At 35.9% G+C, this 23,465-nt stretch overlaps 1 protein-coding gene across 6 annotated transcripts in view; it reads left to right on the top strand.

The window, feature by feature from the left end:
- Positions 1-738: 738 nt before the first annotated feature.
- Positions 739-23,465, top strand: part of Ppfia2 (PTPRF interacting protein alpha 2) — a 435,633-nt gene continuing 412,906 nt past the window's right edge. For 5 of the 6 annotated variants that reach the window (XM_063255210.1, XM_063255209.1, XM_063255207.1 and 2 more), the window contains exons 1-2: positions 1,919-2,163; positions 6,173-6,423. In XM_063255210.1, coding sequence (XP_063111280.1) covers positions 6,175-6,423 — 249 coding nt within the window. In that variant the 5' untranslated portion in view covers positions 1,919-2,163; positions 6,173-6,174. Of the gene's footprint in view, positions 1,338-1,918; positions 2,164-6,172; positions 6,424-23,465 lie in introns of those variants that run through there. The other variant, XM_063255205.1, reaches the window with a different exon arrangement.

The raw sequence follows: 23,465 nt of genomic DNA, 5'->3' as shown, positions 1-23,465 counted from the left end.
TCAGAATCTACAAGATGACAAGAGTCATAGGTGATCACGTTGCACAACATGTCTGGAAATTGTGTTCTACTTGACTTCTCATGTATATATGTGTGTTAGGGTATAGATCATTTATATTTAATATGTATAAAATTATTTTTCACTGTGGTTTAAAATTTGAATAACAGATTGGAAGAGATTAAAATCATAAACTTGCCATTGTAGAATTATTAACTGAATTAAATATTACCCCCAGAAGGAGACTATTTCTTGAATATCACGGTTTATTTAAGCCAGTCAGTATTTGAGTACTCTTTGAGTACAATTCTTTGTTAACTTTGAACTCTGCTTTACACACACACACACACACACACACACACACACACACACACTATATGTATATATGCCTTTGGGTTTTGTACACTCTGAAGATATTTGCATTCACCCCAAATTATGTTCACTGTATAATCCTTCTTCCCAGTTTCCTAGTGTATGACGTCTTCTGTTTCACCAAACCCTGGGTAAGTGACTTTCCTTACCTGAATTATTTCCTTTAGTAGGTACTGGTTTTGTCTGCTGCTTCCTTTTTTCCCTTGATAGTCCCTCTATAGGAGTGGAGAGGAGAGACAGGAGGAGAGAGAGAGAGAGAGAGAGAGAGAGAGAGAGAGAGAGAGAGAGAGAGAGAGAATATTAAGGGGATCTGGAGCGTGATCCAGCTTAGATTCTGTTCAAAGCTGAAATTGACTCGGCTGGAAGTATTTCAATGCATCTTCCTCACCATCAAACCACTGAACCGAAAAGGAGCGCGGCCAGAAGTGACAGATGCCGCCACACCCTCGACTGACACAGGTCCCTTAACCGGGACTGCCTGCCCTGTTCCAGCCAGAGAAACAGCGGCTGACAGCGGCGGCCAGGGGAGGCCGGAGAGCCGGAAGGTGCCAAGTCGGTCCCCACCCGGGCGGCCCACGCAAGCCTGCTGTAAACACCATTGTGTGTGCGAGCCGAGCCAGGTGGGCGCCGGCGTCCCCTGCGCTGTCGCTGCCTCCCTGGTCCTCGGCAGCACCGGGGAGCCAGAGCCCCCGCATCCCGGGAGCGGCTGCGGGCAGACGAGGGTGTCCGCGAGCGAGCGAGCGAGCGAGCGCGTGTGCGTGAGGAGGAGAGCAAAGACGTGATTACTTCAGAATTTATTTAAGGGCCGGTGGAAACCACTGCAACAGCTTCCAGGGGAAGCCCTCGTTCCAGAGGAAGAGGAGGTGGAGGCTGCCAAGGAGGAGGAGGGGAGGAGACGGAGAAGGAGGAGCAGCAGGAGCACTAGGCGGCCAGAGAGAAGATGCTGTAGCACCCGCCGCTCCCAGCAGGTTGGTTCTGCGGGCGCAGCCGGTGCGCCAGAGGGGCGGCTTGCGGGGGGCTGCCCGGGGAACGGGGTGCGAGCCGGGCGGGGGCGTGCACTGCTGCCCTCCCGGAGCAAGGCGCCTGCACAAGTGCAGTGGAGCCCCCCAGGGGGGAGTCAGCCGGGCGCCCCGAGAGGCTCTGTCCCGCTGCTCCCCCCGCTGGGGCACTGGCTCCCCTCAAACTGTCAAACTCCAGCCTCAGCCCCAAACTCCAGCGCGGCCGGCGGAGACCTGGGTGGAGAACTTCCGCGGACTCCTACCTGGTGCGGGTGCCCGAAGTGCACGTTTGCGGGGAACCTCGCTCACGCGCCGCGCGGCCGGGGCGCAGAGGGGAGCAGCCGCGCCCCCGGGTGAAGTTTCCCAAAGTCACCCCGGGCGCCCCGGCCCGGCTCCCCGCCCCGGCTCCAGCTGCACGCGGAGCTGCGGCCGCCCGGCAAAGGGGCTGCTGCTGCTTTAAGAGCCGCCTCCCCCCTCCTCGCTTTGACAATGGTCTGAACCGAGCTCTGCTTCCCAAAGCAAAATTTGTAATATGCCATTTTTCCGATGGACGCTTCTCCTTTCGGCCGCTGACGGAGCCGCGGAAGATGCGGAGCTGCTGCCACAGCCTGGAGCCGGGGCTCGGGCCGGGCCGGCGCGGAGACGCGCGGGTGTCTCGGCGGCCTGGCTGCTCCCGCCGCCGCTAGGGAGCTCCATGGTCCGGGAGTGCTGGGCGTGAGCCGCCCCTCGCCGCGAGCCGAGACTGCGGCTGTGGTTGCTCCGAGGAAGAGGCAGGACCCGGAATTACAGACCTTAGGTACAGAAACTGAGCTGGAGTGCCCAGGGTTCCCGCCCGCTGCATTCTCCCCCGCACCCCGGCCCCACCCTGCCCCCAGGGAAGGTGAGAGGCCAGGTCCTCCCGGGTTGCCCCGAGGTACCTCTGCCTTTCCACCCGTCCTCCTCTCCTATTTCTCTGCCTTCTGCTACTCCTCTCTGATGCTGGGCAGGGTGGACAATTTTAGTGTGGAAATTATGAAGTCAACTTCTTCAGGGTGGCGGTGGGGGGTGTGGCTGAGAGAGAGCTGTCCAGGAAGGTGGGTGGACTGGCTCTTTGGCCATCTGTAAATGCACTAAGGTAAAGAAAGTGGGAAAACGCTTCCATTAGAGGTGATCGTAATATTTCCGGAGGACTGGGTATTTGCAGGAGTTAAATAGGAGGAGGAATATTCATGTAATGTAATCAGACAATGGCTGGGATTTCTCGCCTGGAATTTCTCCGTGTAGGTTGACTGAGGAGGACTTGGGATGCTTCTTGAAGACTCAATCTTTGCAGAACAAACTCACTGTACAGAATAATTGAACCTGTGCCTACAGTAGGGTCTACACTCTAGTAATACGATTAAATAGTTTTTCGTTGACAGGAAAAGCATTTCAGAGCTCTCATATGTGACTAGGTTATGTGATATATATTGCTAAAGGTCTTGAAATCCTTTGGACAGTGATGCCAATGAGAATTCAAAACTTTTATTTGAAACCTGAGAGATTTAGAAGTCAGTCAAGGTTACCTGCTAACAATATGGGAGTTGGTTTTCCTGGTATAAAATTTGATAAGCTAAATTTAAGTGCTCGGATAATTAAGGTAACCAGGCTTTTTTTTTTTTTTTTCTCCTTTCACAACAAAACTAACAATGTCTCTAACTAGGTCTTGAAAGGCATCAGTAATTTAATGAGCAATCATTTTCTTGGTGAATTTAACATTATTTGTATGTCAAATTGACTTTAGGGATGAAGAGGGTGCTGAACAGACATATACCCAAACAAACTCTTTGCATGCTAGTTCTAGTTTTGGGGGAAATTATATAATGTTTGAATTTTTAATATTGAAAGTAATTGTAACAATTTAAAGTGATATACCTGGGTGAAATACACAAAATATGATCGTGCCCTTCTGGACGTTGAAAGTTATTTCAGATATCATGCCTTCTATGAAAGTTTATATGGATTTTTAATTGTTTCTGATACTTGAAATATACATTTTAAAATATTACATTATAAGAATTTTTCATATATTTTGCAGTTTAGATTAGAATGTAAGCTCTAATGCAAGAACTAAAAATTCTCATGAAAGTGGCCTTCTTTTTGTGTTGCTTTCCAATTTTTAACGAAAAGATTTTATTTATTTGGGTGGACTGTGAATAAAAAGGGAAAACATTCATCTTACATTTTAAGCATCTTTTTTGATTTTTTTAAAAATACAATTTGGAGAGTTCAATAGTCACTAGACTTAAACCTTCAGGCCTAGAAGCAAAAGGAGTCATAAAGGTAAACTATTATTTCTGCAAGATGAATGTCAGAGACTTAATACTAGAAATAAATAATTGAATTCACAATAAACCTGTATATCTTTTAAAGTGTGTTCTTAGGTACATGACTGAGTCCTTAAAATGGTATTTTTAGAAAATATAGATTATTATCCCTACTTTATGAATGATAAAACTGAAGTTCTGCGAGATGAAGTAACTTACTCTAATGCTTGAAACATGGAATAGAATCAAGTTCTTTTGAATGTGGATTTCAGAGACTTTATAAGTCCCCAGGTACCTTCTCATAATACCATTTTTTGACTAATTGAATCAAGAATTATTTTTTATAATGTCCTGAGCATCCAAACTTTGCGAATGTCCAATGAACTCTGGTGAATACAAGAGGTTGTATAGAATTCATATATCATACTCTGGTGATAATTGTACTTGAGTAATCACTATAGTTATGCTTTTCCTTGAAATGTGAAGTTGTTGTAAGTAACTAGAAGTACTTTTGAGAAGGCTACAGTTTGCAATATAGCTTTAAAAATGTTTAGATGATCTTAAAATTTAAACTTTAAGATTGTTCTTTGGCATCGTGTTATCACCCCCTCCTCTAGTTCTTTGTTTTTACCTTAAATGTCAAAAATGCACAAGTTGGCTCTGGTAATGAATTCTCAGAATGACACACATGTTTAATATGTGGATTTCATGCATGAGATGTGAGCTAATCATTTAAGTAAGTTAATGTGTTGGAACGCTTTGTTTTTGTTTTCCATTTTTTTCAGTCAATCTAAAGAAAAAATTGTAATTGTCAAGGAGCATTTTTATGTGTTTTTTAATGAAAAGCAAATTGATTTTTAAAATGCTATTTGGTTAACAATTGTAGTAGCTCACGTGCACGCACACATTGTATATGTGTAAATTCATTCTCTATGCCTACTCTCATTTATTTTAGAGCCAGTAGGAGCAAGAGTAATTGAACAAGCCAAGTTCTTGCCTTCAGGTAGCTCAGTATTAAGAGTGATGAGTAAAATCTGAAAGCATTTTGCATTATTCTGGAACTGTATAGATCATCAATCACAAAATAATTTAATTTTAGTGTATTAAAAGTTTCTCTTCATTTTCTCTGAGGCCTGAATAAATCATTCACAAATAATCAAATTTTCTCCTCAAGTTATAAAATGAACCCATATAAAGTAATTAACTATTGAGCTGTTACATTTTGACATTTTAATTTAAAATATCATCAGAAATATTTTTCCCAAGGACATGATACATAGACAGCAAAATGGATTGATCTTGCATTGTATAACCAAAGAATATCTGAAGATACCAACCTTTCTCAGCATCATCCTTCTGCAAACCTAAGCCCTCTAATTAGTGTCTCCTGGCTATTGTACAACTGAAACTGAGTTGAGGTGGACTTTTTTTAAAACATAAAATAGGGGATGAAAAAAAATGACTAATTTTTAAAAAAATATTGCATAATAGTATGGTATTGCCTTTCAGCATCTATGCTGTAGATTTTAAATTCAATTAATGAATCATTTTAAAAATATTTTGGACTGTTCACTTATTTCATGATTTAAAGCTTGTGATTAGCATTTGAGACGTGAAGTTATGAAATTAGCTAATGTAATTTAACACATCTGTTTTGCAGAATATTTGAAGGAGTTTTAGTTTGTTGTGTTTAGATGGAAGCTAGACAATGCATCTAACAGGAAACAAAGGAATATCAAGTGTGATTAGTAGCACAATAATAAAGACAAATCTATACATCACAGTCTGTTTCATAAAGTTTCTCTTATTCAATCAGTAACACTTAACAACTTGAAAGTTATGTTTTTAAAAAACTTTAAGTTAGTTGGTATGGAAAAATTTGTTGAAAGAAAAAGAAAATAAAATCAATTTGCTGTATATGATGTTCACTTATTGGTGAATTTTTAAATGAAAGAATGAACATTAAATGAATTTAACTATCAAGATCATCAAAATTTCTTTACTTTTACACCTTTAACATACCATATACTTCCTGTTGACAGAACAATTAACTTAGAGGCACTGGTTTCAAGAGATTCATAAACTTGCAGCCAAAGAGAGATACTCTATATCAAGTACAGATACAGATTCCCTATAATGAACATGATCATCATGTGTATCTAAACTGTGTCAATAAACTTAAGTAAACTAAAAAAAAAAAAATAGCATATTTCTGTAAGTTGCATTAAGTGCAGTATGTCATGAGAAAGAAAATTAAGAAACGGGTAAAGCCAACTTGTAGTATGTTGGTGGAACATAATATGGGTTGACATACAGAGAGAGAGAAAGCAAGTCAGTTGGAGAAAGGGAAAGAGTCTTGTTTCATTGAGATCAAAACTATTCAATTTGGTTAAAGATAGGGCAGTAGTCAGGAGAGAGAGACAATTAGATTAATGAGCTGCAAAGAGTTTAGTGAAAAGGTAACCAGCTAGAGATTTTAGAGACCATTTCTTTACTGACTCCTCCTTTATTTTCTTTAAGCAATGATGTGTGAAGTGATGCCCACGATTAACGAGGACACCCCAATGAGCCAAAGGGGGTCCCAAAGCAGTGGCTCGGACTCAGACTCCCATTTTGAGCAACTGATGGTGAACATGCTAGATGAAAGGGATCGCCTTCTAGACACCCTTCGGGAGACCCAGGAAAGCCTCTCACTTGCACAGCAAAGGCTGCAGGATGTCATCTATGACAGAGACTCACTCCAGAGACAGCTCAATTCAGCCCTGCCACAGGTATGCTTCTAAGAGACTTTGTCCATCCTAGTATAATTGAAACTGTGGTAAGGCTTTATTAAGACATGCTTTATTTCCACCCTTATAATTTCTTTTCCACATAATGTATATGATAATGCATGTTTGTGTAAGAGAAAAATAAAAATAGGGATTTGATTTATATTGAACCTGCCTCAGACAAAATCATGCTATATGTGTAGTGTGTGTGTGTGTGTGTGTGTGTGTGTGTGTGTGTGTGTGTGTGTGAAACATGTGTGTTCTTCTCTGGCTTCTGTTTCCAAAAGTTTACCTTTGTGCTTTTGGGGACGATGGGAAACCACTTGTTGATCAGATTATTTTAGTTTCTAGATTGTGGGGAAATTGTTTTACCTTTCTTACTTTTCAAACACGACTATGCAATTGGAAATACCTATTTTCAATTTTCATTTGTGCATCTGTCTATGGAAATGGTAGTAGTTTGGAAGTCTACTGTCTAATTATAGTTTTCTCCTTCTTTAAAAATGCCTAATACCTGGTTTAAAGTTCTTAAATTATTGACACATTACTCTTTCTTATAAAAAAATTATTCACCTAGAGAGTTATCTGGAGATAAAGAACGATGATACTTCACTTACAATTGTGCACAAGGTCCTGATCTTATTCTTTGCTTCACTAAAAACAAAAAACCCACAAAACTTCAATTTACTTTTTCTTAATTTATAACATTTTGGAAATTGAGAAAGGACAAAAGTACATTTTTATTTTCATGAATTTACTGTTGTTAGATTTTTAAAATACATTTCTGTTCATTTTTCATTTTATAAATAGTTGATTGCTAGCTCATTTGAATAGAATCATTTTATTTTTATTTTAAAGAAAAAGAAGCAATAAAAACAATGGTAGAAAAGTTCAAAATAAGATTGTAGGAGAGTAACAATAGTTAGTACATCATATATTCAAAGTAATTGCTCTTATTACAAGATATAGGCATGAAAATGTGGTCAAACAATATAGGCACAAACCTTTCTTTTCAATGAACTAATAGCAGCTAGTAGTATAACTAGCTTAACTATTTTAAAATGTATGTGTCTAAAGATATACTTACTTACAGGACAATTCCATAGCAATGTTTTTTTATATATGAGAAAAGGCATAAAATATTAGTGCGATTTTTAATAGTCATCTCCAATAAACTACAGTTTTCTTCTAACTACAACTTTGTCCTTTGGTTTAACACAAGCAAATATTAAAGAATTTACTTCTATCTATGCATTTTTCCTGCAGCACAAATTTTTCAGTAATTTTGAAAATTACAGTTAAAGTTTAAAAATTCTAAATCCTGTTGTACTATTAATTTACAATGTAATACCTCTCACCCAATGTCATTAGATAATCCTGGGAACCTATATGAATAACTCTGATTCCAGCCCTTTACATTTTCAGGCAGTTTGTTTTGAGTTGAGATAAAATAATTTTTCAAATAACTTTCACTTGTTGATGACACTTGTTCATTTAATTACACAGAGTATGTTGATTTACTTCAAAGGCCAACAATCAAGTCTTCCCCAAGAATGACTTTTGAAAGGTGGACATTTCAGTATTTGCAAGTGTTTTTCTTGAGTTGTTTCTAGAGCTATCATCATCGTGATCATGCTTCTCTAAGACTGACTTGTTAATGTTGTTGATAGAGTACGATAACAGAATCAACACATGCACCTTACCTTTTGTAGTAAGCACAAAATGGCAATCATCACTCTTTCTGCATCTAATATTTCATTGAAGTGGCCCAGGAATTTAGTGTATTGGGGCAAATTCGGGATATATTCATTACGTACCAGAACAGCAGTCAACTGATATTTTTAATTTAAATAAATCCCACAATATGTTCCATTGTCCTCAAAGCTGACAATTTGATCCTACCTGTAAGGTTCTGTATTTATCTCACCTATATTTGTTTTCTTTATTTTATTCAAGGTTAATGTTTTTATTCTCAATTCTTTTTAATGTATTTATTTATTTGTCTTTTTAAAAAATCGATAGCAGGGATCAAATTAAAGACCATGAGCTTGCAAGGCAGGCACTTACGCTGCTGAGCTAAATCCCAGCCCCTTTCCTTTCAATTCTGACTCCATCAAAATGTTTCTAAAAGTAGTGTGGACTTTTAAAAATGTTGCCCATCCCATAATAAGTTTAACTATTCCATAAGGATGTTATAAAAATGAAGTGTTAGAAAAACATGATTGGGGGAAAAAAGAGAATGCTGGAAGTATTTTTATTGAGAACTTTTTTGTGAACATCAAACACTTGAAGCACAAGAATGAATAAAAATTATATCATCCTAGTTAGATTGAATATCTAGATTATAATGCCATTGAAAATTTAATTGCTTATTTTAAATTTTACTAATACATAATTTTTTTATCCAAACTCCTTCAGGAAAATTGGTCTCTGAAGTTCAGAATTTTCACATTTTTTTGCATGTGTAAAATGTGATAAGTATATAGTAAATGTTTAAAGTAAAAAATTAGAGCGACACATTGTCATATACTAAAAAATACAATGAATGTAGTTATCATTGCCATAAATGTGAAGTGATAATAAAAACAGTAATAAAAATAGTAATAATGACAATGAGAGAAGAAGATATGTGAGAGAGGAAGGAGAGTAGCAAGGAGGAGTGGGCCAAAAATAATCAAAATAATTAAGGTATGTACACCTACATCATATACTAATATTTTTTAGAAGACACATTGCCATGAATCCTTCTCAAAATAGTTCCCTCACATAACTCACACATCCCATCATTCTTGCCAATTTCAGGAGCAGTCTGGGAGTCTTCCTTAATGAGTGGCTTTGGTTCCAATTTTCTGGCTTCCTTGATGTCCGGAATTGACCATGTCTACCTTTTGTGGTCGTTCTAATTTGGAGGTCATTTCACTTTGGGAAGCTGCTGCAAGTTACACAGTGCCGGGCTCTGGATGAGGACACATGATATTTTTCTTTATTTGATACAAATGGCTTTAAATACTTTGAATTGACTCAGAACTGTGTGGCAGCCCCTAAGAGACCTTCATGAAAGAGAACTTCCATAACTGCTGTAGGATGTGGCAAGGACAGTGGCATAAGAGGGTTTGAATTAGAGAGTATTTTGAGAGGGCAATGATGGCAGTATTTCTTTTGGTATAATATTTTTATGTTTATTTAACTATCCAGCGTATTTTTATTATGTCACATATAAAATACATGTTATGAAGCTTTCCTCCAGAAGGATTTTTGAAAGCATCCTGTAATTACATGCATAGATTTCTAAAGAGAATACTCAAGATATTTCTATTTTATAGAAGAAATATACTATAAATAATCTCATGTTAGCACAGATATCCTTTTGTTACCTATTAAATTAGCTATCTACCGGTGTTTCAAATATATGAATTGTGGAAACATAAATTAGAATTTATTAGCCTATATATTTCGATGTCTGTAGTTTCAATATATTTTCCGTATATTTTTGACATGTATTTTTAAGTATAACTCATATGTTACTAGTAAAAATATCCCTACAAATTCACACATGTCCCTGAAAGACAGTTATGACCTTGTCACTTTTTAAAAAGTAAACATTTAATAGATTCCTCTATGCACTTGCAGATATATACTTTTTGCATGTAATAGAGGAATATTTTTCATCAGGTGGTATCTAGTAATATTTTTAAGGAATTTGTAAAGTCCCCCTGTGTCGTTTGGTGTCACTGTATTTTACACTAAATTGAAAGGAAAAAATGGCTACCAGAAATGGAAGGTTTGAGCCAAAGCTAAAGCACATTAAATTGAAAAGTACTTCCACGACATAAAACAACATAAAACTAAATTATTTTAGCAGCTCGTGTTGAAAGTGACAAACTTCATGGCACAGATGCTGCGCTTAGTCTCTAGACTGCTTTTAGGTGCTAGTGGTTTGGAACTTTGCTTTATCTGACTTCTCTCCCATTACTTATTTAGGAAGAAAAAGCAATAAAACTATTGTTTCCTAACCATGCAAGTTATTCTATAGCCAAGATGTTCAACTTTTTATTATTTGCTTGAGCTTATTTATGTTTCATTAGCACTACCAATTCTGTAATACTCTCCAACTCCAAGTCTGATATTTGTAAGCTGTGCGTTCAATAATACACCTTGTGTGTGTGCAGATTCATTCTGATATCCACAGAAGCCCGCATTTTGGCCTTCCCTGGCTTCCACTTTCCACCCAAGTCTGTACTATTCCTTAAACTGACACCTGACCACACTTACAGATGATGTTTTCTCCCCTGTCTCACTTTCATATTCAGTGATCCATTCTGTTTTCATGTTTTAAATAATCGTCTAATCTCTTGGCCCTTTCAGTTCCGTCAGTACCAGTCCTGGGTTCTTTACTCCGTCCCTTCTCACCCCTTTATGTAGACCTGTCACAGTGTGTGCTGTTCTCAGTGCCCCCAACAAGCTCTATGGTATTTCAATCCTTTTCCTTTACGTGTAGTTTTTCACCAGTGTTTTTGTCTGTCTAATTTATCATGCTAGCTAACACTTTATCTGCTCCAGGAATCCTTTTCTAAACCCCAAGTAATTTCCTTTGTTTTACTTACCCTTATCATTCATCATATTATAATTAAATTTTTGGCTTCTATGCCTGCATCCTTGATTAAACTATAAGCTTCTTGAGAACAGAAGATCTTAATCCTTATCTATAATCACCCAGACCACAAGACTATGGAGCCTAAGGTAAAGGATTTTAAGGTGAAAAAATAATACAATATATTTGCATTTTGGTGCAGAAAAATCAATAAACTCATAATAAGAAGTTTTGTATTTATTGTGACACTACCATTCTCACCAACATGAATCAAGTCTTTTGATCTCTATACTATAAAAAATACTTAAATACTAATTTTCACAGGGCAGTTCATAATTACTGAAGAAAAAATACAGGTAAAAGATAATTAATTTATAAAGTATTACATATCAAAATACTTTCAGAATACCAAAATATTAAATTTTTTCTGCATGTGTATTTGAATGATCACTAGAATAGTTCAATATTTTACAATAAATGTTGAAAACATAGATATTCTTGGACATTTTCAAAACAAAGCAAATAAGTACTTACTGGTTTTTATCCACTTGTTAAGAATCTTTAGGGGACATATTGCAAAATATAAAAGTTTAATATTTTTTCATCACTTTGTGTAGCAGATATAGAGGGTCTCTCATGTATTAATATATATAGTTACATGTGATGGTAAGGCTTTCAGACAACTAACTAATTTGCTTGGAAAAAATACAGAAATGGACCCAGGTAAATACAGAATTGGATGATTGCAGGATTCCTGAAAATATCAGAGCTTTGAAATTGATACATGATTACCTACAGAAAGTTTCTTGTGGATAGTTGTATTATTTAGTTATTTTTTAGAAAATATTGGAAATATCCTAGAGTATTCTATGTGGGACAGTGGAGTTTTGCCAGTGGAGACTTGTGTAAGGTCAGTAACTGAAATTTAGACCACATTTCCTTTCCCAGGTTAAGATTATGGTTCCTAATTTGAACAAAGTGACAGAAAAGATAGCAATAGTCCTGTGTTGGTTTTTCTAAATATTAAATAGGAAATAAATAAGGAAACTAATTAATAATTATGTCTGATGAAAAGTTTCAGGATAAGAATTAAATTTATTGTTTGGGAATATAGCTTAATGGTAGAGCACTTGCCTAATATGCATGAAACCCTTGATCACCAGCACTTGCCCGAATCTCCCAGAACAAAGATTTCTTTAGTGATAATGGACTGTGGATTATTCTCAGGCATGAGGTATTAAAGCCAAGAGTTTATATATAAAATAACCTATAGAATTTTAAATGAATTTTTCTGCCATTTTGATTTTGGATGGATTATAATATTCAAGTATTAATTACCTGCTGTTTAAATAGTGTGATGTGACAGATGCACAGACCTCAGAGACAAAAATTGTATAGATTTGTGGAATTCAAGTGATTTGTGCTTGGACTGGGTGATTTTGGCTGGGCTAACAAGTCACTGACTAGCAGAAGGCAGGCTCAAATCAGCTGTGATTAGTCATTATTGCCACTGGGAGACAAGTACTTAATACCCACAAAATAAAGAAGTTTAATTTGATTTATGGAATCCAAGCCAGTGATTGTCTGACTCAAAGGCAGGAACATCAGAGCAGAAAGACTTGGTGAAGCAAAGCTACTTAGTTCATGGCAGCTGGAAGCAGAGTAGAGGAACAGTGCCAGAGAAGAATGAAAGTACCAGGCATAGACCCAAAAGATACACCTCTCAGACCCATCTAGATACACCCCAAAATGTGCTTTATCCTCCAAGCAAATCCCAAAGCAAATTAAGTTGACATTACTCTTAACCACTACAGTGGATATACACCATCAGGCTATTGCCTTATCCAATATGGCTGTGGCTATACTGGGCCACTTGACTCTATGCCACGTATTCTACCCTGTAATAAGTTACCTCAGGATGCTATCATGGGCATGGTGAAGGATTAATAACAAAACAGAAATAAGCGAGGGCTTTTTTCTTTTCTTTCTTTTTTTTTTTTTTTTTTTTTTGATACTGGAGTTTGAACCCAGGGACTTCACACTTAGTTACATCCCCGACTGTCTCTCTTTTTCTCTCTTTTAGGAAGGGTATTGCCACATCACCAAATTTCCCAGGCTCAGCTCTAATTTACAAAACTCATGTTTTAGCCTCCTAGAATTAAAGGCATGTACCGACATGCCTGGCTGAACTAATGATTTTTAATGTTCTGCTTGAGATTTGTTTGTTTGTTTTTGTTGTTCTTTCTTTGTCTTCTTGGAGGTTGTGTTCACTGGTCAAACCTGGAGAACCAGGGGAAAACATTACAGAATTACTTGGCAAAACTACAAATACAGGATGGTATGAAGTACCAGGATGATGAGTGAAATCTATCTATTACAAATGTAGATGAAAGTAATTTGGATATTGTATTATGGAAACTCTTGTCTTAATAATAATGTTCCAGTGAAGTATGGAGACTTGAAACAGGAATGTAAGGCACAAAGCAAGGAAAAACAATGGAAATATAAAGAATATTGAAGAGAAGACATGGTCAGGGAGTAGTGATGTACCCAGTGCTGGCCAAGACTTGGGATTTATTCAGATCTGAATTTGAATTGGTTTTCTTGTTAGATGGGTGTTATATTTTGTGTCTAGGTGTCTGCCCAAAGCCTCCTGGGGTCATAGGTAACTTTTTTTGGAGGTGGCTGGATCTGGAGGGTGTGATCCTGGGATTAAGGTGTGACACTAGGAGCAAGTGTTTGTGATTGCTAATTTAGTCCACTGATTGGTCTAACCTAGTTCTGGGTGTGGATAAAGGGAAAGCCTATCCTGGATATGGGTGGCATCACAGAAAAGTGGGTAAATCAAAAGAGATAAAAAGAAGAGGCTGCTGCTGCTGCTGCTGCAACCTTTGCTGCTTGTTGTTACCTGCCATGCCATGCCACGAACTGTTTCTCCTGTGAGATGCCCCTCTGCCATGCCATCCTGCCTGGGAACCTGCTGACACAGACTGAAACATCTACAAACTGTAAACTGAAACCAGTCTTTTCACCTTTAAATTTGGAGGTTGGGTGTTTCTTTTCATCAGTGAGAAAAGTAACTACCAAACGGGATCACTGCCACTGCAGCTCCATTTCCTAAACTGGAAAGAGGGGTTGGTATATTCACTTAGGAGTGATGCAAGGATGACTTCGTATATGCTTCAGAAACCATTATAAAATGACAGGTATTTTTCATCATTTGAGGTATGTTGGTAAATACCTTTGAAGAAAAGTTAAAGGAAGTTGCTTAGGAGAAGAATGAATTTACCTTTTGAAATACAAACACTTTAGATAAGATTTACAGAGTGAGGGACTCTACCCAAAGGTGCTTTTATTCTTGAGGCAAACTGCTTAGGCATTTTCCTGGCTTGCTACTTACCAGTTGAATTAACTTGGTCAAAGTACTTATTTCAAATAAGGATTGAAATTGCCTCATAGGTCATTATGAAAAATAAATGAGTTGGAACATCTAAAATATCAATGCCTCACAGATAGTACATGCTCAATAAATGTTAAATGTACCTATTGTTGCCATTACTATTACTATAGATATTATCATCATTATCTTTAGCCAACCTTAACTGCACACTTTACTAGGTCATAATGAGCACTTGTACAAATTGAAAGCACAAAGAATCTATATTCTTTTCAATCTTTATCAAAATTTGGGATTTCTCTTTTTCTTATTAAAAAAATACTCCCCTAAACGGTTTTCCTGCATTTTCCACTTCTGTAATAACTGGTTTCATATCTTTGATTATATGAGATAACTTTCCTCCTGCTGTGCTGAGATTATAAAATTTAGATTGGACAGCTAAATTTTCAGTTAAATCAAAAGCCAACCTCCTGGCTTCTTTCCCCCCCACCTTGATTTGTTGAAAAAAAAAAAAAATCACTGTGCCTTTTGTCCTTTTGTTGCCAACCTAATTTCTTAATGTTTTTCTTCATTTTAGTTTTTTCCCCTGGCCAAAAACATATTCTCACTTACAGCCTTTATTTCTCTTTTCTTGTTTAATCCTTATAATAATGCTCTATTATCATTGTCTTAGTACATTTATGTCTTCCACCAGGGGGTATATATTTCAAAACTCTAGTGATTCTCACTGATTCTTGTCATTTCTTTATGTTAGTGAGCTCGATGCAGTAATGGAAAAATACCTGAGAATAACAATTTAAAGAATGAAGGATTTACTTAGGCTCATAGATTCACGGGTTCAGTCCAGGGTCAGTTAGCTACCCTGCTTGGGGCAGTCAATCTCGGGTGAATGGCCTGGAAGACAAAGGCTGGTCATCTTCAGGAGCCCAGGAAGCAGAGAGAAAGGGAAGGTTCAGACAACATGGGGCCAACAACAAGATATAACCTGTGACATCCTGCCTGAAATGAATTACCTTCTTGACCTGTACTCAACTTCCTAATAACTCATGCAGCTATGAACTTATAAATGGATTCATTAAATGATGAAGCTATTGCTCTCGGACTTGCTTACCTCTCCAGGCCCAATGTCTGAGCATTCCTGTAGAGGAATGAATCCTTGAGTCTTAGGAGGACACTTTATTGTTACAAGGTAAACCCTTACGTGCTTTGGGTCATGCAGTGCTGTCAGTCGTGTTATCTCAAATTTCTCATGTCCTTCCATTTTCACAAGCTTTCCTCTTAGAGGTTCGTTTTCGACGTACCCTTCCTCCACTTTATCTGCGCTTGTGTGTCTTCGTTCATGTATAATTTTCAAGCTAAAATTGTATTCTTCTGTCATGGAAAGTCTTCCCGCCACATCCCCCATTCCTCTTTTAAAATCTCTTTTAATTCATTTGCCTTCTGTCTCTAGTATCTTCAATTATACTTCCTCTTAACTCACAGTTTTTGTTAAAATATTCAAATCTATTTTTTAAAGTAATAAACATGATAACAAAAGAAATTCTCTTCACATTGTGTTTCCTTTTACATTCTAATCTCTTTTTCTATAAATTTATTTCCTAATTTGGCTCAATGTCTCCATTTCTTCATCTTGTTTACTTAGTTTGATTGTTCCTCTAACTCTCGTTCATAATGCTTCCTTTCCCAGTCACCAATGGATTATTATGGTTCTTGCTTGTTTTGTAACACTGGGATTACTTGCTTCTTCAAAAAAACATCCTATTTAACATTCATGACATCACATTGTCTTAGTTCTTAAATCACTTTGACTTTTTCTTCTGAAAGTTTTTTAGTATGGTAACTCTTCCTCATCAAGCTAATTTTTAAAAGAAATGCTAAATAATAAAGACAAGATTATCTGTATCTGTCTTTTGCATAAAGACAAGATTATCTGTATTAGATTGCATTTTTGAACACTGCCACTGTGTTATTTAACATCTAGATATTGAAATGCAAATAGGAGCTGGGGATTTAGCTCAGTGGCATAAGCACCTGCCTTGCAAGCACGCAGTCCTGAGTTTGATCCCTTGTACTGGTAAAAAAAAAAAAAAAAAAAAAAAAAAAAAAAAAAAAAAAAAAAAAAGAAAAAAGAAATGTAAGTATTCCTCTGTCATTGTTTGAAGCAATGCCAAAAGAATGAAATTGAAGACTTCATTTTCAGGTGAGACTAAAGTATAATTCAAGTTATAAGCCCAGTATTAGGTCAAACATTATTTTAAAAATATACATGAATAGACACTTATTTGAAGAAGTAGTACAAATGGCCAATAAGTATATGAAAAGAATGTTTAAGATTTCTGGCAAAAGAGAAAGACCAATACATGTAACAATGAAACTTCACCTTACTGCAGAAGGAGTAGCTATCTTTGAAAGGTCAAATGATAACATATGTTGGCATGGCTGTGAGGAGAAGGAACCTTCTACATTGTCTATGAAAATGTAAACTAGCCGTGATATTATAGAAATCAATATGGTGATTCCTAAAAAAAAAAAACCTAGAAATTTCATTTGGCTCAGGTTTTCCTTGGTGTCTTCCTGAGAGAATTAACGATATCATATTACAGTGGTTGGTGCTTATCCATATTTATAACAGCACAACTCATAATGGTTACACCTTAGAAGCAGCCTGTGAGTCCATCAATAGATGAATTGATGGGCAGAAAATGTGGCACTTATGCACAATGGGGTACTATTCTGCTATAAAGAAGCATCAACATGATTCATTTGTGGGGAAATGAGTGCCTCTTGAGACCATAATGTTAAGTGAAGTAAATCAGAGAAACAAGCTTAAATATCACGTTTTCTCTTATTTGTGAAGCCCAAACATAAATAAAGAAAAAATAAAATATAATAAGAAATAGAAGGCCTGGGATTTAGCTCAGTGGTATAAGCATCTCCCTGGCAAATGCAAGATCATGAGTTCAATCCCCGGTAGTAAAAAAACAAAACAAACAAAACCCCAACGAACAAATAACATTACAAAAGAACTAGAGAGATAGATCTTTTACAAAGTGGTAGCTATCTAAGAGGTGGGTAGAAAGGGAAGAGGAAGAAGATGAGGAAAGGGTTGAGATGTGTTGTGTACTAACTGCTCATGAGGAATCTAATCATTATGTACTGCAAACATGTACCAAAAATAAAATAAAATAAAACAAGATTTCCATAAAGACTGAGGCAAAAAGCTGAAAAGAGGACAGCATTTTTCTGCAGATTTGTGGATCTGTTACTTTTTTGTGTGCGAGGCATGGGAAGAGTCCAGTCCTTCTTTGCCAAGTCAAGGAAAATCATTCCAAGAGTTTTAAGTGTTTCCTCCAGAGCCTAAGGGTAGAGCCTGAAGCATAAAAGTTGTGGGCTGTGGTGGTGACAAATTGTCTTTGACTTCAGCAGATTAGAGTCTCATGGCAGCCCGCTTCATGCCCTCAAATATCAAGAGATACAGGTTGGGAATTTTGGAAGACCAAATGGAGCCTAAAGAGAGGAGCTTGTGTAGGATTACCTTAAACATACTAGGATGATTACTCACTTTATTACTTAAGCAAAGGGATAGTAGACTATTAGATAGATATCCAGTTTCCCAGGTGGTGAGTAATGAGTTACAAAATGGAGGACTGATTCTAGGAGAGAGATAAACAGCAAATCAAGTAAACTGTGAAGAACCTACAGAGAGGTTCTTTGAGAAAATCATAATACACACCAGGAGACTACATTTGCTTTCCAGAATCAAAAAACTCAAATCATAAGGGTCACGTGGGTCAGCCACATACCACTGACTTTCCACCTAATTTTCAGCCCCAGCTCTGGAGGAGTCAAAACCCATTGGTATGAGTAGGAGATGTCAGAGTAAAGACAGAATTATTTTGCCTCCGTCCTCTAATGCAGACTTCAGAGCTTGAAACGAGCCTGAACTGATTGCTAAACAGGGAAGCTTTGGTTGAGAGAGAAGTGCATGGCTTTGTATACTTCTCCATCATATATCTAAGTAGGATGATGAAAAAGTCTAGAGTAGATGTTTTAATGCTGAAAAAATGGTTAGTAATTTAACGTCTCAGTAAGAGATCTTTGGTATCTATCTGAAATTTCATCTGAGAGTCATTTCTTCACTTGAGGGAATCAAATGAATTTCTGAGGGTGACTAAATCCAGCTCGCTCATTATGCTGGGTAGACATATCATCTCAATTCACACTGTTTTCTCAGTGCTTATAAATACCCCACAATCCCTTTTCTCTATCTTTTCTGAGTAACACTTACAATCATTTAGTAAAGCTGTATTTCATTCACTAGTTTTACTTGTAATCTCTCCACGGACCTCTGTGTTCTGTAAAATCAGAGGATTTTCTTGTGCTTGAAGCACAGCTGATTTTCTTGTCTACAACAGTGTCTGTGTTTAGTAAGTATTCAAAACCTATTGAATAAAAATAATAAATTACTTTTTGCTTGTTGAAAGTATTCTCTTTAATATCTCTTCTCTGTTTAGCAGGTCAGTCATGTAATCATAGCAATTAGAAGACATATATTAAAGAACTTCATAAAATAAGAAAACGAACAGAATTCACGGAGTGTGTTCCACACTAAAGTCATTACATGTAGGAAATTACCATTGACATTACAACTCAGAGCCCCTTTAGAATAAAGTCTGTTTATATATTAAGTGATAGTAATGACTTTTTTTTTTTTTTTTTTTTTTTTGTCTTTTTCATTTTTATCGGTACCAGGGATCGAACTCACGACCGCCTGCTTGCAAGGCAGGTGTTTATGCCACTGAGCTAAATCCCCAGCCCCAGTAATGACTTTTTAATATCTCACTTTTAGAGTGCTGGGGATCAGAATGTAAATAAATTGCTTTCAGTCTTAAAGTTATTTCTTTAAGCCAGTTTTTATGAAAAAATGGCACAAAAAGTGACATTATAATACTGCCATTATTTTCTATCTGTATCTGATGTTTTGTAGAAAGATGAAAACAGAAAATATAGACTGATTAGGTTTTCTCTGAAGCAGTTTATCTTTCAATCATTGGTATTTTCTTATACTGGTCTTCTGCTTACTATTTTGTTCTCCTCCTCTTGCCTCCACCTCCATCAATATTTCTTTCTTGTAAGCACATGTTAACCTTGATGTTGACTGGGGGGAAATTTTCAGAAGTGAAACTTACAAGAATTTGATTTAAAATTTTTGATTTGTTTTAATATACAAACTGGATTATGGTTATTTTATTGTAGTTTGTTTTTATGTTCATTTCTAAGGTAATATTCTTAAGCGAAGATGTATAGTATTGTATTTTTCATCTACTCCTATGAGAATTTATAAGACACATTTGTATTTTAGTGATTTATTTTTCATTGATCAATAATTGACCAAATTTTAAATTAAAAAAAGAATAGTTTTCATGAAAAAGATCTTACTTAATGATTTACTTCTAACATGGAGGAGGTAACCTCCATTCCAAAGAGCAACAATATTTCAGTTTTATTAATTTTACATATGGAAACATTATTTATTAATATTTTCAAAAGTATCCTTTAAAAGAATTCATTAGCCCATTACCTGATCCATTTTGCTATCAGATTATAGTGCTACAAATTATCTTCCATCTGGACAGATGATCATTGACAATTGATGTTGTTTGAGTTAGAAGAAGCTAATCAATTAGCACCTTTTTATAGAAAAATTATGACTTCTGGAATTATAAAATTTAGTACATACATTTTATTTGTATTCCTAAAAATGTAAATTCATTTACAGTTTCAAATTTTACATTTTTTATTGGGATAATCACAAATTTTAATGATTATACCTAGGATGATAGATTTTTTACTTCTATTTGCAATTCTTTCATGTATTGATTTACTTTGAGGCTGATATTAGTTTCATGGGATTATATCATTATTATGACTTCACAACCAATGAAACATTTATCATCATGAAGTTTCTTGGACAAGATTTTCTTTTGTCTTATTTTATTTATTTATATTGTATTAGTATTGTAGCATGTTCTTGTTATGTTATTGTTTATATCATATACTACATCTATATCTTCAGTTACAATATGTCTGTGTGCTTACGTATTTTCTGCAAATAATAAGCAGATTCTGAATTTTATTTTTATGCAGAGTGATTAACTTTATAGAGAAGCTATATAATCAGATTAATTAGTTGGATGTTTGTGTTTCACCTATTTTCCATCTACTCAAATTTTTTTATTAATTTTTCATGTGTCTTTTTGATTAGTTGAATATATTTTATTATTTTCTTTTTTTTCTTTCTGTTTTTCACATTTTCTGCTAATTTAATATATAATCTCAAAGTTATATTGTGCATGCCCAGTAAAGTGTAATTCTTAATGTGCACCTTTTGAACTTTAAATCCTCATAGGAAATAAATTAATATTGTAGTATTATAAAGCAAAATTCTTTCATATTTATCCACACATTTACAATTTACATTACTAGTGATTCTTTCTAGAACTCAAAATTTTCATCTGGGATCATATTTTTTTTCTAGCTAAAGGTTAACCTTTAGTATTTTCTTTAGTAGAAGTCTGAAGATGATATAATTTTTTCAGCTTAAGATTTTCAGATATATCTTTGTTTTGTCTTTATTCCTGGAGAATGATTTCCTGGATATAGAGTTTAGGTTAGGAGTTATTTTCTTTTGAAATTCAACATCATTTAGGTCAGACTTTATTGTTGCTGTGGTGAAAGCTGTCATCAATTTCACTGTTAATTCTTTGAGGATGAAGTGTCATTTTATTGTTTTACTTTTAGGCTGATTTAAAGATTTTGAAGTAGTTTCAATATGATTCATTTGAAGTATATATTTATTTTTCCTGCTTTGTGTTCATAGAGACTAATAATAATATGACTGAATTGGGAAGTTTTCACTCAATTCTTCAAATATTGCTTTGGTTGCATGTTTTCTCTTATCCTCGAATTTTACTTTCCATATATTAGAACTTATTTCTTTTTCTTTTTTCTGTTTTAAAGAGTTAAGACAAAACAGAACATAACAAAGCAGATCAGAACAGAACAATGTAAGCAACACAATATTTCACCAGGAGACAACCCGTAATTATCAGTAACTACCATAATGTCTCTTTCTTTGAAATAGTTGAACATAACTTCATATACAATAGTACCAAACATAACAAAATAATATAAAACCATTCAAGAAAATGAAAGTATTACAGGGCATTCAGAACCAAATAACAGAAAATGAACAGTGGCTACTCTATTATTTCATTTTCCATAGAAAATTTGTTTATACTATCACACACAATACAATCCAATAAGATACAACATGATAGAACCAATGGAAACAGAGAGACAAAAGCATGGTAGGACTTCAGAGTAAGATGATATTAAATCATCACTGGCTATTACAGTGTCTTGTTTTCTTCAAAATAGCTGTTCATACCATCACAGATAATAAGATCAAACAGATCAGACAAACCCATTCCAACTAATGAATGCAATCATTATAAGACTTCAAAGCATTGTAATGGGAAATCATGATCAAGAGTACACCCTTATGTACTCTTACCATTTCTTACACTAGGGAGACTATATGGTACTACATTGTGAGTTTGATTTATTTCACTTGTGAGTATGGTCTCAAGTTGTGTCCATTTATTTATAAATATCTCAATGTGATGATTCTTAATAGCTGAGTAGTACTCCATTGTATAAAAATACCACAACTTTTTAATGCATTCCTCAGTTGATGGACACTTACGTTGTTTCCAAGATCTGGCTATTACAAATTTTGCTGCTATAAACATGGGTGCACATATATCACTGTGGTATGAATATGCCTAGAAGTGGAATAGCTGGAACAAATGGGACTTCCAATCTCAGCTTTTTGAGGAATCTCTAGACTGACCTGCAGTGCAGGAGAGTTCCTTTTTCCCCACAGCCTCTCCAGCATTTGTTTTTGGTAGTTTTCTTGATTGTGGCCATTCTTTCAGGAGTGAGATGGAGTCTCATTGTGGTTTTAATTTGCATTTCTCTAATAACTAATGTTGATAAACATTTTTTCATGTATTTATTTGCCATTTGTATTTCTTCATCTGAGAACTGTGTATTCATCTCAGATGCCCATTTTTGGACTGGGTCCTTGAATTTCGGGGGTCTGATTTTTAAAAATTCTTTATATGTTTTAGACAGAAGTCCTATGCCTGAGGGACAGTTCACTAAGATTTTTTTCCCAATTTGTGGGTTTTCTTTTCACTATGCTGGAGATTTCTTTTGACATGTAGAAGCTTTTAAATAAGATGTGATCCCAGCTATTGATTCTGGGAAGTATTTCCCATACTGTTTGATTCCTGTTCATGAATTCTCATCTACCCCTATGTCTTCAAGATTTTTATCTATTTTGTCTTCCAATAGATTTAGTGTTTCTGTTTTAATATTTAGATCTTTGATCCATTTAGATTTTAATTTAGTACATGGTGATAGGCATGGGTCTAGTTTTAGTTTTCAGCATATGGAGAGCCAGTTTTTCCAGCACCATTTATTAAAGAGACTTTCGTTCTTTCAGTGATCATGTTTGGCCTCTTTACCAAAGATAAGGTGGTTGAGTGTGTTGGTAGTTGTGGTTGTATCTTCTTATCTATTCCATTGATCTTCAGATCTGTTTTTATAGAACTTTTTTTTCCCTTTTTTTTTGTACTTTCCCCTCATCTTCCTCTCAGTGATTCCTTTGGGATTTTATTTATTTATTTATTTTTGGTCTTTTTCTTTTTTATCAGTACCGGGGATAGAACTCATGATCACACACTTGCAAGGCAAGGCGCCTATGCCGCTGAGCTAAATCCCCAGCTGGGATTTTATTTTTATACCTATCTTTTAGTTCACCAAATTTATCTGCTGTATCCAGTTTGTTGCTCAATACCCTTATTTGGTGAATTTTGTTATTGTTTTTGTTCTTTTAAATTCTACAATTTCAATTTGATTTAAAATTTCATTGAACATTTTCAGCATGGCTACTTGAAACATTTTAGATAGCTTTAATACCTGGTGTCT

Source organism: Cavia porcellus, unplaced genomic scaffold (assembly GCF_034190915.1).
Source record: "Cavia porcellus strain 051 isolate PalLab524CR breed Dunkin Hartley unplaced genomic scaffold, mCavPor4.1 scaffold_8, whole genome shotgun sequence".
Classification (NCBI taxonomy): Eukaryota; Metazoa; Chordata; class Mammalia; order Rodentia; family Caviidae; genus Cavia; species Cavia porcellus.
The sequence above is the reverse complement of the archived record's forward strand: the minus strand, read 5'-3'. Positions and strand labels throughout refer to the sequence as shown.